The 16,119-nt window shown below is 42.5% G+C and overlaps 1 protein-coding gene across 1 annotated transcript in view; it reads left to right on the top strand.

Moving 5' to 3' along the window:
* Window positions 1-16,119, top strand: part of TACR1 (tachykinin receptor 1) — a 157,807-nt gene that overhangs the window by 136,352 nt on the left and 5,336 nt on the right. The window contains exon 3 of the mRNA XM_033175242.1: window positions 13,900-14,050. Coding sequence (XP_033031133.1) covers window positions 13,900-14,050 — 151 coding nt within the window. The remainder of the gene's footprint in view (window positions 1-13,899; window positions 14,051-16,119) is intronic.

Genomic DNA, 16,119 nt, shown 5'->3' with positions numbered 1-16,119 from the left:
CAGGGCCCCCACCTCTCAACCCCTCCACTCAAGCCACAGAGGCATTCTGTTGGCTTCTCCAATGTGCCCAGCTCATTTGGACTTTAGGGCCTCTGTGCCTACTCTTGTCTCTGCATGGGGCACCCACCACTGCACCCTTCACATCACTGCTTTGACCTTCAGGTCTCTGTTAAATATTACCTTATCAGAGTCCTTTGTGTGGACACCCCTGGTACTCTCTACCACTCCCCTTGTTTGGTTCCTCTATTCAATTAGCACATTTATGATTTTATGTTTATTTGCTGATACATCTGTTTATTATCTGTCTTCCCCACTATACATTAAGCATCTCAAAGGCAGGGACCATGTTGTTTCTTTTCACCATTAAACCCTTAGCACCTAGTACAAAATAGAGGGTTCATGAACAATTGGGTGGCTGAACCCAAAAGGCCTAGCGGCAACTATGCAGCCTCGTCTTCCCACGTTCCTCGCCCATAACTGAAGATGCTACCTCAACATAGGGCTAGCCTCAAACCTGAACAGGTGACTTTGCTAACAATATATATGAAGCCTTTATAAAGCCTAAATCTGCATGATTCAGCATCTAAGAACTGTCAAGTTGAGGAAGCCTGGCTTAATTAGCAAAAGTGATAAAATAGAAATTCCATTAAAAAGTGCCCCAAACAATTGTCCACCACAATACCTATTTTAAAAAAAAATCCCTGTCTTAGCTAACCTCCTGCTCTCATAATCCCCCACTGCTCCCCTCAGACCCTCTCCAATCAAAACCTCCTCTCCCTCATCCAATCTGCATAGACTTTCTGTCTCAATTGCAAAATTAGCTTAGCTTTTCTTCCAGCAATGAAGATCTTTTTTTTGTAAAAGGAGAAGGTTGCATAAAAGATAGTCCAGAAATTATTAGATTCTCTTTGGCTGCCTTGGGGAGGTAGAAAAATCTGTCAACACTCCCACATTAAAATGTTTGTCCTCTCACAAACAATTCACAACAGACTTCAAATTGATTAATATAGTATCCTTGATGATTTCTTGGGAGATGCATAAATTGCATTGCCCAATTTGTTAATGGAAACTGTAGACTGGCAGCCTATGTGCCTCATGGTCATGGCATAATGGTCTATTGTCTATGCTGAGAAACTTTTGGCTAAGAAACAGAAAGTAGGGTGTTTGTCTTTCCCACATATTTCAGTCAACCGAGAGTCTCTCTGGGCTCAGGGTTCAAGACAGGAACAGGCTGTGGAAGTACAAGAATGAATCCGACATAAAATGGAATCCAAGACTTGGCCGCATTCCAAGTCACCCATCTAGATGAATTTCAATCCTGGGCCTGCTTTTTTAAGCTACACAATTTTTCAATAAACTATCTGCCATTATAAAATGCTGCAGATAATTTTTGTGCTTGATGTATTTGTTCATTCTTGAAAAACTGTGGTTTCCCTGCTCTGAGTGACATTTATCCATTCTTCTTCTTAGCTCATCTGAGCAGAAAGAGAAAAAAATGCACAAGGTTGAAATTAGACAAGGACTGATCTGTTTTCCATTCCCATTTCAACCCTGAGTGACTTGAACAAGGCAATTACCTTCCCTATAGCTTAATTTTTCCTTTTAAAATGGGGTTAGCAATATCTGTCTTTTACCTGAAGCCCCAGAGGTAATGAGATGAAGTGGAATCCACTCTCCAGAAACACCTTTACAATGAAACTACTGCAGGTAGAAAATATGAAATTTCTACATCTTTTACAAGTCGATAGCTATTTACATTGTATTGCACTTGATAATATCCTCAGAAGAAAAGGTTCCTGGCCAATTGTTAGTAGTGGCTGTATTAAGATTTGTCTTGTGAAGAGTACGTATTTTCAGGGCACAGCAAAGAGAACGGGCACTTAGCATGAGGCCTATGAGTCTGGACGCTTAGTCCAGACTTAGAGACATGGATGGCTATTAGTCACAGGCTATTGGGACTAAAGTGTTTTGATTATTTTAAGTGCTTTTTCAAACTCCAGAGAGATGAGAGGAAGTGTAAAATACCAACCAACACGCACATTTATGGTGTAACTTACCTATATCAAGAAATGTTTACTCATATCCGTTGGCACCAATTGAAGCAGTTTCTAAACAATGTCCCACCAAAAATAAGCTTATTTGGAGTGCTTGACAGAATGATAAAACACAAGCTTCACTTGTGCTGCGTGTATCCAATCTGTCTCCCACAACCCCCACCCCCAGCTCAGTGTTCATTTCAGCTGCTGCAGCGAGAGAAGTTCATCCCAGATCTGTCCCTGCCTACCCACCCAGCAAAAAGCCCTCCACTGCAGCGATGAGACAGTCAGCTAACTCAACCTTAAGCAGAGCACAACACGATAGAGTTAAAAGGGTTTGAAAGCGGGTGGATTATATCAGCAAAACATGTATCAGTACCTACTGATACTCAGAGCAAATGTCGTATATAAAATGCAGTCTTGTCCTCAATAGGGTTGCAATATTCCAAGGGAATTTGCAAAACTCATGCTACAGTGGTTTAAAACAAAATACCCCACATACTGGAAAACTGCACCATGACATGGTAAGGAATATAGGGGTTGGGAGGTGGGCACTGTGTGGCGTGTAATGACTTCGACCTTATAAAATGCATGCTGCTTTCTTGCTAAGTTACTGAAATGCCGCTCACCTTTGCTAGGTTACTGAAATGCCGGTCACCTAAATGAATACTGGTTGGTCCAGGTGCCGGCTGCAGATTGGCGCCACCTGGTGGCAGTTACCTGCCTCACATTTCTGTATCTGGGGCTGGGGGACTTGCAGTATATACTCAAGAGATTCCAGGAATCTTCAGATGACTGATACCATCTTGCCAGGCTGGGAAGGCTGACCAGGGAGCATAACACAGATTCAGGAGGTCCCTTTCTGTCTCCCTGCTGCCTGAGGCAGGGTCTCCCTCTCCACCACATCCCCTTCCCCACCCTAAGTAAGAACCTTAACTTACCACTAGGAGCTTTGTGGTTGCCACCAGCTCTGGCCTGCCCACTTGACTCCACTCTGGGAAACAGTCACTCTCCTTTATTTTCTCAAAGTCCCACTATTATGGAATTTTTGGATGAGGCATATTTTACTAAAGATTTGAGGAGTGGAATCGGGAAATTACAGCCTAGTACAAAATTGTGTTTTCTTGAGTCCGCATTCAGATACCACTGTTCTTGCGATGCACTGAGCAGCCATCCCTGCAGGAAATGTCTTGCTGGCTGTGTCCTTTTGCAAGTCCCTCTTCCAACTATGGGGCTCAGGTGCACCCATGCTCTTTCTCGCCCCTCTTTCTGTCATGCTTAATATGGAATCTTTCTCCCTTTTTCTTGTTACTTGTACTCTTGATATTTTTTCCCACAGAGATCAATTTAGCATTTTCACTCCCCCTAAATTAGGCTTCTGGCCTATTTTTTCCTATCCCAAAATACAATAAGGTCCCCAGCCAACCCGAAGACCATCTAACTTGTTCTCTCTCAGCAATTCAAAGCCTGCAGAAGCTTTAGAATTCAAGTTTTGTTTGTATTTCTTAACATATCCACCCAGCTGAAATTTCAGGCAGGACTATCAGCCACTTGCCTCCTCAAACACCATTACTGCCCTCCCTCCTCTCCCTAAGCAGACTGGAGTGAGGAGGAGTGTGGGTGAGGGAGCTCAGCTTCTTCCTGCATGAGTCTGTGTTTCAATACCTCTCGTTAGAGCATTCCCAGACTCTTGAGCCATTCTCGGCAACACATCCTTTTCAGAACCTTTTTTTTTTTTTTTTCCTAAGACTCCTGCCCAAGAAAGAATCTGTAATGGGGCCATGAGGTCCAAGGCAGACCAACAGCATTCACCACTACACTTCATCATGCATGTCATGCTGGGAGGGGCCAGTGGATTTACAACCTGATCCCTTCTGAGAAGCTGACAACCTGGCTGTGAATAACTGAGACCATTCTCTAACCTTCTTCATAAGAAACGTGCAGGCCTGAAGCTATTTTATTTTAAAAGCTAAGTAAAATTCAGGACATTCTAATGGTGCAGCCACTATTAAGGGTTCATTTGTTCAACGATTCAAGTCCTATGTGATCTGAGTTCAGACCAGGGTAATCCAGGTCGGTTTCTATCCCAGAAATAAGAGGAGATTTGTACTGCCATAGATAAAGGATGTATTACAAAGTCATAAAAATTGAGATGGTGCAGAGCTGACACCAGTAAGGAGGGATAGATGAAGGAAACAGAACAAAAACCCAGAAACAGGGCCAAGAATACAGTGAATGGTATGTGGTCCAAGTGCAAATTCAAATCATCAGGAAAAGGATAGAGTATCCAATAAGTGGTCCTGGGAAAAGTGTAAACGATGTTGGAGAAAAAAATATTTGGAGTTTCTTCTCATAATACTCACCACAAAATAAATCCTTCATGGGCTGAATAGTTATAATGAAAATAAATAAATAAATATCAGTAAATGTTTTCGTGATTTTGGAATGGAGAAGATCCTTCTAAGTATAATATGATAGATGCTATAAAGAGTTCTTTCCAAATTAGGAAAGATAGTATGAACACCCTAATATACAATTGGGTAAATTATACAAGCAGTCAGTTCACAAAAAAAGAAATGAAAATGATGAAAAAAGCGTATTGACATGGTTTGGCTGTGTCCCCACTTAAATCTCATCTTGAATTCCCATGTGTTGTGAAAAGGACCCAGTGGGAGGTAATTGAATCATGGGAGCAGGTCTTTCCCATGCTGTTCTTGTGATAGTGAATAAGTCTCACGAGATCTGATTGTTTTAAAAAGAGGAGTTTCCCTGCACAAGTTTGTCTCTTTTCTGCCACCGTGTGAGACGTGCCTTTCACCTGCCGCCGTGATTTTGATGCCTCCCCAGCCACATGGAACTGTAAGTCTAACAAAACTCTTTCTTTCAGAAATGGCCCAATCTCAGGTATGTCTTTATCTGCAGCATGAAAACAGACTAATACAATTATAAAATTTTAATTTACAATGAGTTAAGAATTATAATTAGAGGACTATGTGTGACCTATCATGTTGGCAAACACTATGATACTTGATAATGCCCAGTGCAGCTGTGCAAATGAAAGGGTAATCTCATAAACTGGTACAGATTGGCACATATTTTCTGGAAATTGACCATATATATCAAACCTTTTAAAAACCCTTTAACTTAGTTCTGGTGACTTTAATCTTGGGAAATAAAAATGGGAGCAACAACACATATTTGAATATATTAATTAAAGTATCACTTAAGTATTAGAATATTGTAAATAATGCAAATGTACCAAATAGAAGAAATAGAAGACTAGCTAAATAACTATGGTACCTCCATGCAATAGAACATTATCATAGCTATTAAAAATTTTGTTATAGAAATATTTATTGACATAAAAAGATGATTGTGACATAGCGTAATCTAACAGTGTGCTTATGTGTGTACAAATATGAGTGTGTGTAGGAAGATATCAGGAAGATGTAGGAAGGTATCAATCCATTTTCTCAGAATTTATTTCTAGGTGACATGATTAGAAAAACCTTTGAAGTTTTTTTCAATGCCTGTCTGTATTTTCAAATCGACAATGAGTATATAGTACTAGTAGTGAGGAACCTATCTATTAAAGAAGAAATAGGTAAGCAAAGCTCAGGCACTCTCATTCAAGCAGATGCTGGGCGAATTTCTGTGAAGGATGCTGTCAAGAGGGCTTCTTGCTGGATGAGGGGGACAAGTATGGTGAGAATTTTAATGTTTTTTGAAACCCGAGATGATATTTTTCTATGAAGTATTTCCTTGGTGCTGATTTTGTGATGAAAATAGAGGAGCACCACATGGGCTCTGCCTATAAGGAACATTTAATCTAATCAAGCAGATGAAATAGTCGTATATAAAAAGTAACCTGGAGAACAACAAAACGAAATTCTGACTTGTGCAATTTGAGCAGAGACTGCAGTAAGAATTTGCTTCGTTCCCTGTCTTGTTCATGGGTAGGTGTCAGTGTGGCCTTCCCACTGAGGAGCTGCCCCAGGGGAATTGACTCCACCCGGAGGCAGCTGTGTTTCAGCATGGGGATCCTGTGACGCCAGTTCTTCCATGAATTAAATATGTGCGCTTGAGCATCTGCCTTGATGGCTCACCCCATTGCGAGACAGGGTGACTCTGGGACATTCCTGCTCAGGGCTTGTGTCTGGATGCAGTTGATGGAGGCCTTGTCCTGGCCTGTCTCTGAAGAGCAGAAAGATGGGACATGTACTCATGTCGCTATAACCCAGGGTAGACTGGGTGATGTGTCAGAGAAGTACAGAGGGCTTCATATCCCCTATCCTTTCAACCAGACACACAGACAGCTTCCTTTTGCCCTTGGCCCCATTTAACGACTGCTCTCTCCCCTCCTTTTCATGGCCAAGTGTATTAAGAATGGAGTCTACACCCACTGCCTCCACTTCCTCACTTCCCACTTGGCTCACCTGGTCCATCATCACTTTCTCTGACGATGCCACTAAAATTGAATTTGCCCTGGGTCTCTGATGTCCAAAAACAGAGATCAAGTTCCCACCCTCACGAAGGCAGGCTCTACCTGCCCCTGGAGTCTCTCTCCCCCTGCTCCTCCCTCTCCCCTCCAGCCTCTCCCCTGGTGTTGCCCCCACCCCCCAGATGTGAACCTCCTTTCTTCTCATAGCCATCTTGCATCCCCTTGTCTTCTTATGGTTTTTGGACACATGAGGACTCCCCAATCTAATACCAGCCCAAATCCAGATCCAGACATGTAACTGCTGGCCCTCAAGGTCAACATGTCCAAAAGACAATCTACCAACTCCCCCCGACAAGCCTGTTCCTCTTCCCTGGGTCTCCACACTAGTGACAGTCACCTTCACTCCCCAATTCACCCAGACCAGAAATTCAGGTAAATTCTGCCATCCACAGCCAAGTCCACTAGCTCTTCCTGCAAGCCACAGTGCTTCCTGAATCTCTCCCCTCCTATCATCCATCTGTCCTGCCACAGCCCTCACTTAGGCCAGCGCCACTTCCTGCCAGGTCCACAGAGCACCCCAAAGGCTCACTGCCTCCGGGCTTTCCCACCTCCATCCACTTGCTCCAATACTGCCAGAGCAGAAGCATCTGACCGTGTTCCTTCTCTGTTTAAAACCACTTCATGGTTTTCCACCAACTTCAGAATAAATCACAACTCTCCAGCCTGTCATAAAAGGCCCTTTGTGATTTGCTTCATCTTCCTTTCTAGCTAAGTCTTCTGGCACTTCCTCACACAGCCATGTGCTGTTCAGTTCAAGTGGCATCTTAGTACCCGCCTCATGCCAGGCTCCTTCCCCATGCCTTTGCACTTGCTCCCTCCCCTCCCGATAGTGCCCACCTCACCTACCTACCTCCTACTTGTATATCAGGGCTTAGCCATGCAATTCCTCCTCCAGGAAGCTTCCCTGACCAGCTTGGCTGAATATCTCACCAACGCATTATACACTTACGCACATGCACAAAACACTGGACCATTGTATTTAGGTTTATTTTTAATTTTTACATTGTATCTATATTTGAAAAAGGCTCACTCATGCCCTTCCTCAATGTCTCCACTCCCCTTGAAGAGGTAACCACTGTCAGCCACTTCCCGTGGCACACTCTTTGGCACTACTCCCCTGCAGACTGTGAGCTCCAGAAGAAGAAAACAACTGGAACTCTCCTCAGTGGCCGCAGCCCCTAGCACAGGACTAGATATAGAATAGGTGCTGAATAAATCTTTGCTGAATTTATCGATTAACCAGTTGCAATTTTTGCCTGCCTCCAAGAGAACTTTCAAAGATCTTTGGAATTTGGCTGTAACATCCAGATGTGAGTCAACCAAGAAATACATGAGTATTGCTTTCTTTTACTGTCGAGAAGCCACATTGACCTGCAATATTTTTTCAGGAAGTAAAAAGTCAAGAATCTAGCACCATGGTGTGAGAAGGAGAGAGAGCCTGAGGGATGTTTGAGAAAGAGCAGGAGGAACGAGGCTGCTCAGCTAGTGTCAAATGAGAGATGGCCTCAAAAGCCCTCATTGCAAAGGGGGCTCTGGGGAACCGCAGGTTCATGGTCACCTTGCATTTTCAGGACCATCCCAGAAGGTTTGCAGATTCAGGTTTGCTTGTGACGTAGGATAAAGTGCGAAAGCTACGTGACCACAGGTTATTCACTGGGTTTAAGGAGGAACTGCATCAGTCGCAACTACCAGCATCAGAAGTCTCAATGCCAGTGATTCTCAGCCCCAGCTGCACAGGGGTATCACCTAGGGAGCATCTAGATCTCTGGAGCCCAAAGCTGCACTGCAGGCCAATTAAATCAGAAGCTCTAGAGTGGGATCTACACATTGGAATTTTTAAAGGCTCCCCAGGCAATTCCAATGTGTAACCAAGACCAAGAGCTGTGTGCTTCCAATTGAACATGCACAGAAATTACTGGGTAGTCTTGTTAAAATGCATATTCTGATTTTGTCCCTCAGGGTGGAGCCTGAGAGTCTGAATCTCTAATAAGCTTCCAAGGGTCACTGATGTAGCTCAGCTTTACAAGTAGTGAGCAGCATGTCACAAGGGGTATTCAAGAAGATTCTGGATGATTAAGTGGTATGGATATTGCAAAGAATGATAATGCATTGGATCGGGGTTGGGATTCTCTCAGTGCTCTTTGGCCTCTTTGTAACAGCTGAAATTTTCTACCCACCCACCCCTGAACAATATCATCCACAGAAAGTCAATATATAAACCCAGCAAAGCAGAGCTACCTCGTTAGAATAAAGACGGAGAACCCAGAGCTGTGCCCTCTTGGCCGCCTTCTTCCCCTACCTTAAGGCATCCAGAGTCTCCACCAAGTACACTATGACGACACCTAGTTATTATTTAATAAACCTATCAACCTTGATTTCAAATCCTGAGGATTATTTCAGAAACTGAAACTATTCTTGCTTTTGACAATGATCCCAGCTAGTGGGACATAAGGAAACCTAGATTAGTGAGCACCAATATATTATGGCATTAAGGACAAGGGAATCTGCAGGATTTGAGGCTACATGGTCTGCATTCAGCAAGCTTATCCTGTAAAATGTGTCAAGCCTCATTCACTGCTTACAGGGATGAACAAAGGCATGAAGTTGTTGCTTGAGCCTTCCTTCTGAAAGTTCCGGTGAGTCCATCAGCAGGATTTAATGATCAAATTGTGCTGGGTTCTCTCATGTCTATGACAACCCAGCACATATCTCACCACGTGGAGGCCAGCCAGTCTCTTCTGTTGCTGCCTCTTGCTGTTGCTGTTATGCTCACTTATAGTGTAGCCTTAACCCCAGATCTCTTCTCCCAAGGCAGCTATTAATTCTGAGAGCTGATAAAATCCTAACTGGCAGAAATCTAGAAAATAGTAGAATGAAAGCCAAAACAAGCATGGAGCCAAACAAAATAAGATTGTGCTGGCTTATTGATCAGCTCTCTAAAATAATGATTTTGACAAATATACACATATAAATAGACGTATCTCCAGTTAATCACAAGATATGATAAAAATATATATATATATACTTTTCTAAAAAGACATCAAGGTAAAAAAAAGTATTGAATTTTATATTTTCTAATAATGGAATTTCATTGATTTGACCTACATTCATTTATAATTTTTGATAAGTTGGACACTGTTTGGATTGAGCATTTGTAATTTCTATGTAAATGGGGTTTATCTGAGCAATATTTAGAAGGATGTGTTTAACCTTTTATTTCATCCAAGAATCAAATCTGCCTTTTATTTTTCAGTGAGGATGTGGCACGGGGAGGGTGTAGTTGTCAAGTGCCTGGGGGGAGCAAAAGACTGTGAATCTGGAAACCTAGAATGCCAGCTTAGCTCAATTTTTCTTACATAATTTGTTACTAAATTTTATTGTGATAAAATGTGCATAACAAAATTTGTCATTTTATAGTGTACAATTCAGTGACATTAAGTAAATTCACAAGGTTATACAACCATCACTACTATCCATTTCCAGAGCTACTTCTTTATTTCAACCTTTCTGTAACAGCTGAAATTTTCTAGCCACCCACCCCTAAACAAAATCATCCACATCTTTGTCTCAAACAGATTCTGTACCCATTAGACAATGGCTCCCATCTCCTCCCTCCAAATGCTGGTAAACCTCTCATCTACTTTCTGTCTCCATGAGTTTGCCTATGCTGTATAGATCATATAAATGGAACCTGACAATGCTTTTCCTTTTGTGTCTGGCTTATTCAGTTAGCAGAATGTTTGCAGGCTTCATCCATGTTGTCACACATGTCATCACGTCCTTCTTTTTTAAGGTTGAGTGATATTCCATTGCATGTAGAAGCCACGTTTTGTTTGTCCATTCATCTATTGGTGGGCATTTGGGTTGCTTCCACCTTTTAGCTGTAGTGAATGGTGTTGTGTGCAGATTCAAGCTAACACAGTGAAACCCTGTCTCTACTAAAAAATACAAAAAAAAACTAGCCGGGCGAGGTGGCAGGCGCCTGTAGTCCCAGCTACTCGGGAGGCTGAGGCAGGAGAATGGCGTAAACCCGGGAGGCGGAGCTTGCAGTGAGCTGAAATCCGGCCACTGCACTCCAGCCTGGGCGACAGAGCGAGACTCCGTCTCAAAAAATAAATAAATAAATAAAAAATAAAAAATAAAAATAATGTCTGTTTGAGTCCTGGCGTTCAATTTTTGGTGTCTATACCTAAAAATAGAATTGCTGGATCCTATTTCTATGCTGTATTTAATTATCCCTGTTGGAACATGGAAAAACCAATGCTCCTGACTGTAACACCTTTTAGCTGAAATTAAGCCCATATTTTTTGTTGTTTTCAAAAAATTACAATTACTGTTGCTTCTTTAAAAAGGGAAGGAATTTTAAAAGACTGATAAATTATGTTTATGTATTTATCTTTGCATGTTCATAATGATCTGATCTGTGATTTCACAAAGGGAAAGAGCAGATTGTATCTTGTATTCAGCTACGGTGCAGCCAACAGATCAGGACATGGTTGCCACTGAAAGACACTTTATTACTCACAGTTCCCAAGCTAAAGGAGCATGGCCCCACACCAAGCCAAGCCACACAGGAAAGCCTTTATTGGGGTTTTCTCAGGAAGGAGCAGGCAAGGCCAGGTAAACACGTTTAAGATTGGCTGGTTTGAATGACTTCAGCAGGCTCCGGGGTGTAGGAGCTGCCCCTAGTTGTCCGTCGCCTGCCTTTGGGTGATTAGGGCAGGAAAATAGTGTCCTACCTTGTAAGAGCCCAAGAAAGCAAGCAAGTGGACAAGTATGGGCTGTGTTTCAGTTAGTTTGCATATGAAAGGCATCCAAGTGAAAGTTGTTTGTTTTCTCAAAGAATTAGCTCTGCCTGAAAGAGTCAGTCCCTCCCTGAGCTGCAGGGACCCAGATGCCAAAGCCTCAGATACAGAACCAGAAAACACAGTTAATACACACTTTAATAAAGTCATTAAATCACGGACAACAATGGAGTCCCAATAGGCTTGCATACCTAGGGTCTGAAAGAGTTCTCGGTGCTAGCTGTCTATTAGAATAACTTGGGGGCAGTTTCTAAAATGTAATTTCCTGCTCCCACCCGCAAGCCAATTGAATAATACCTTTGGGCACTGATCATTTTAAAAGTTTCCCTGGTGATTCTCTTGTGCATTTGGGGTTGAGAACCATTGGCCTAAGACAATGTTTCTCAAAGTCTGAATCACAAACAGCAACATCAGCATCTTTTGAGAACTTGTTAGAAATGCACATTCTCAGGCCCACCCCAGCCCTGCTGAGGCAGAAACTGTGGATGGGACCCAGCCCTGTGGGATGGTAGAAGCCGTCCAAGTGATTCTGAAGCCCACTCGAGTTTGAGGGCCACTGGTCCAGGGTAAGGAGCATCAGCGAGTTGACCATAGTGTCCCTCCCATCACACTCCGACCCAATCTCGCTCAGTGCCCTGCAGCAATGTCTCGGCAAAGCTCAGCTGACATGTTTTGGTCACAAACGATTAGTCTGCATGAGGCAGGGCTGTTCTTTCAGGTAGACGTCAGTGCAATTTGGAGGTTTTCAGGTTCTCCCTGCCCCTGTAGTCTCCAAACATTTTGCTTCCAAGCAATGCCATTACAGCAACCAGGAGGGACTGAGATCAGCTAGGAAACACAATATGTAATCCCTGCCCTGGCGGCTGGAGAGCCCTGAGGCTCCCACAGGAGGTAACAATTCAGAGGGCTTTGAAAGCCAGGTGAGACTGGAGCAGCCTGTCTGCACAGAACACATGCACTCATACCTTGCTTGGTGCAATCTGTGATTTGTCACTTAAGCACTCTTCAAGTATCTTCAAGTGCAAATTTGATATGCAGAGGGACTGAATAAGTAGCAAAAACTATGGGGCTTTACAAAAAAGCAAACAGAGTATCTACAAAGGAGAAATTGAGTGAATAAGTGGGTGTTCCTCATTGGAAGAAAATCATTGCATAAAATAAGCATGAATGGTAAACAGAGTGGAAGAAAAAAATCATTGGGTGACTTTTCTCCATTGACAAGAAGCTGGTTTTCTGACATCACAGACCTGAATTCTAATCTCAGCTCCTCCTTTTACCAGCTGTGAATTTGGGAAAATTAATTAAATTCTAAATTTGGTTTCCTCATCTAAAAAATGGGATTAACAGTACCTACCCAATCATTTGCTTAAGGATTAAATAAGATAATGCTAGTAACATGCTTGGCTTTGTGCTTTTCATCAACACTCGAATTTAACTACCATTTCTGCTATTAATACTATCATTAGCATTGTTATTTGACCTAGAGTAAAGTGCCCCCAAATATTAGCTGTTCTTCCTAGTATTATTATTATTATTAGGAATTCTGAGTATCTCCGTTACACTCACATCTAAGAAAAGGGCTGTAACTAACCAGACAAACCAAGGACCCCCAACCCCCGAGAAAAAAATACATTTTCCCAAAATTCAAAAACTTTATTTAAGTCTTCTACTTAAAAGAAGCCTTCCCTTTAACAGAAAAGGATAAATTGTGCTGCTGTAACAAACGTCAACATCTCAGAGGCTGAACACCACAAAGGTTTATTTCTTGCTCATGTCCCAGTCAACTGTGAGTCAGTTGGCATCTGTCCTCCGAGGGGTAATTCAGGGACCTACGCAGCTTCTATCTGAAGATATATTCTTAAAGCCCAAACTTAGAAATGGCTTATGCTATGTGGCTTTCACCCACCCACTAATCCTAGTTCTAGGATTAGTCTTATCTCTCTCATTCAAGCTAATTATTCTGATACGGATAAATCCACTTATCACATAGCATGAACTGGACCTTATCAGCCATCATGGTAGTTCTCAACTGAATGTACTAGTTAGTGTACAACCCTGTACTAAATTGAGCATAAGTGTAGTCTGGCAGGCATGAATTGAGTGGTATAATTACCTCCTTCATTTAGAGACTGTAGTTCTATTAATGTAGCCTGAGTTTGCATTTTTTGTGGGGGAGGGGGGGCAAATGATATTGAACTGATCATCAACTGAAATTGTCATGGATATACAACAGATTCAGTGCCCTGTCATCAATGTTTTCTTTTCTTTTTTTTTCAATCTGAACAGGAGTATTCATTACGGAAAAAATTCACAAGAAAAATATAAATTGAAAAGATTTGTTTTCTGTAGTGTATTCATTAGTATCACCTATCCACCCTATGCAGGTGACAAGTCTCCCTGGAGTGTGCTTTACAGCCCGAGTTTATTAATGGCAAATGCTGAGAAAGGTAGCTGCCAAGACTTGACTGCCCCTGCAATAACAATAACAAACAAACAAAAAAAAAAAACTAAAACAATAAGTATCTTATACTGACCTTTCTTGTTTACCTTGCTGTAGGTACCACATCTGTGTAACTGTGCTGATCTACTTCCTCCCCCTGCTGGTGATTGGCTATGCATACACCGTAGTGGGAATAACACTATGGGCCAGTGAGATCCCCGGGGACTCCTCTGACCGCTACCATGAGCAAGTCTCTGCCAAGCGCAAGGTGAGCAGGGGGCAGGCAGAACCAACCCACCCTGGCACAGACAACAGGCTGTCGAGAAGGGACGGTACACTTGTGAGCCCCAGAAGCAGCAAGCACAAGATATCCCTAGGTCTGGGGAACAACAGAGAGGAGAGGAATCTTTCTTCAGTGTCTTTGGAACCCAGATCTGGCTGGACAGGCATGAGCCACCTCGCTTGCTCTTTAAGAGTAATTGCAACCTGTTGATCCATTAAAACACACACACTTAAATAAAAAATCAGCGAAGAGTGATTTGGTCCTCTTTTTATTATTTATTTAAAGTTTGACAAGATAATACGTTCACGTGGTTCACACAAACATCAAAAAGCATTCAAAGGAACAAAATTATAGTGATGAAGAATGGATCAGGGGTTGCCAGGAGTCAGTGTTTGGGGGGGCTTGGGAGGAGTGGCCTACAAAGCAAGAGCATGAGTGAGTTTCTCTGCAGTGATGGAGCAGCTCTGTATCCTGACTGTGCTTGTGTTCTCATCTATACCTCTGATGAAATTTCATAAATCTATACACCAAAAAAAGAGTGCATGTAAAAACTGGCAAAACCCAAATATAGTCAGTAGTTTGATGAATGGTCAGTGTCCTGTTTTTGATAATGTGGGATGGTTATGTAACATGATATCATTGCAGGAGGCTAGTTGAAGAGTACCCGGAATTGCTTTGCACTACTTTTGCAACTTCTTGAGGGCCTTCAATTAGTTCAAAATGAAATATTTAAAAAAACTTAATTCTTGGCCGGGCGTGGTGGCTCAAGCCTGTAATCCCAGCACTTTGGGAGGCTGAGACGGGCGGATCACGAGGTCAGGAGATCGAGACCATCTTGGCTAACATGGTGAAACCTTCTCTCTCCAAAAAAATACAAAAAAACTAGCCGGGCGAGGTGGCGGGTAACTGTAGTCCCAGCTACTCGGGAGGCTGAGGCAGGAGAATGGCGGGAACCCGGGAGGTGGAGCTTGCAGTGAGCTGAGATCCGGCCACTGCACTCCAGCCTGGGCGACAGAGCGGGACTCCATCTCAAAAAAAAAAAATTAATTCTTATCATGGGAAGCCTCTCTCCCTTCTAGATCTGCCATCTACCCAGGTCCCAAGCTTGCACATACATGCACACATGGACACACACAGATATGCATACAATGGTAACTATTGTTATTTGTTTCTTCACCCTTCTAGATATTGGCATTTATAAGCAAGTAAATATATATTATTTTCTCTTCTTTTTTACATAAATAGTAAATACACGCTGTTCTCACTTGTTTTACTTAAAATTGACAAGATCTTTGAAAATCAGTATATAAAGAGCTTTCTCATTCCTTTTTTTATTCTTTGGTACTTCTTTGCATAGTATTCTCTGTTGGTATTTCTCTGCATAGCATTATATGAATGCTGTAGAGTTCTTTGCTAAAGATGTCTTGGGAAGGGGTTATATCACCTGGTATCTTAGTCCATTTGGGCTGCTATAACAAAATGCCTTTGACTGGGAGCTTATAAACAATAGAAATTGATTTCTCACAGCTCTAGTGGCTGGAAGGCCCAAGATCAAAGCACAGACAGATTTGGTATTTCAGGAGGACCTGCTTTCTGGTTCATGGATGGCACTTTCTATGTCCTCAGATGGTGGAAGGGGAGAGGGGTCTTTCTTGGTCCTATTTTATAAGGGCACTAATTTAATTGATGATGGCTCTGACTTGAAAACCTAATTGGTTCCCAAAGGCCACCTGCTAATGCCATCACCTTAGGGGTTAGGATTTCAACATATAAATTTGAAGCAACACAAACATTCAGATCATAGTATCCAGTATTCACAAAACCTTTTTTTAAATCGCTCTTAAACAGCTGGCACTCCCTGACTGCAGCTAGTCAAATCTTTTCCCTTCTCCTTCCCTCCCCCTCAGTCTCCAAACCAAGCAGCTTGCCCTAGCTCACTATGTCTCCCCTTGTCCCACCCTTTCTGCTGTGCCCACCCACCCAGCCTGCTGCCCCAGGCCTTTCCCTCCTGAACAACCTTTCACGTTTGCTCATTAATTTGTCTCCCTGGGCTC

Source organism: Trachypithecus francoisi, unplaced genomic scaffold, assembly GCF_009764315.1.
Source record: "Trachypithecus francoisi isolate TF-2019V2 unplaced genomic scaffold, Tfra_2.0 Lachesis_group17, whole genome shotgun sequence".
NCBI classification, from domain to species: domain Eukaryota; kingdom Metazoa; phylum Chordata; class Mammalia; order Primates; family Cercopithecidae; genus Trachypithecus; species Trachypithecus francoisi.
This window is presented reverse-complemented; position numbering and strand designations above follow the sequence as displayed.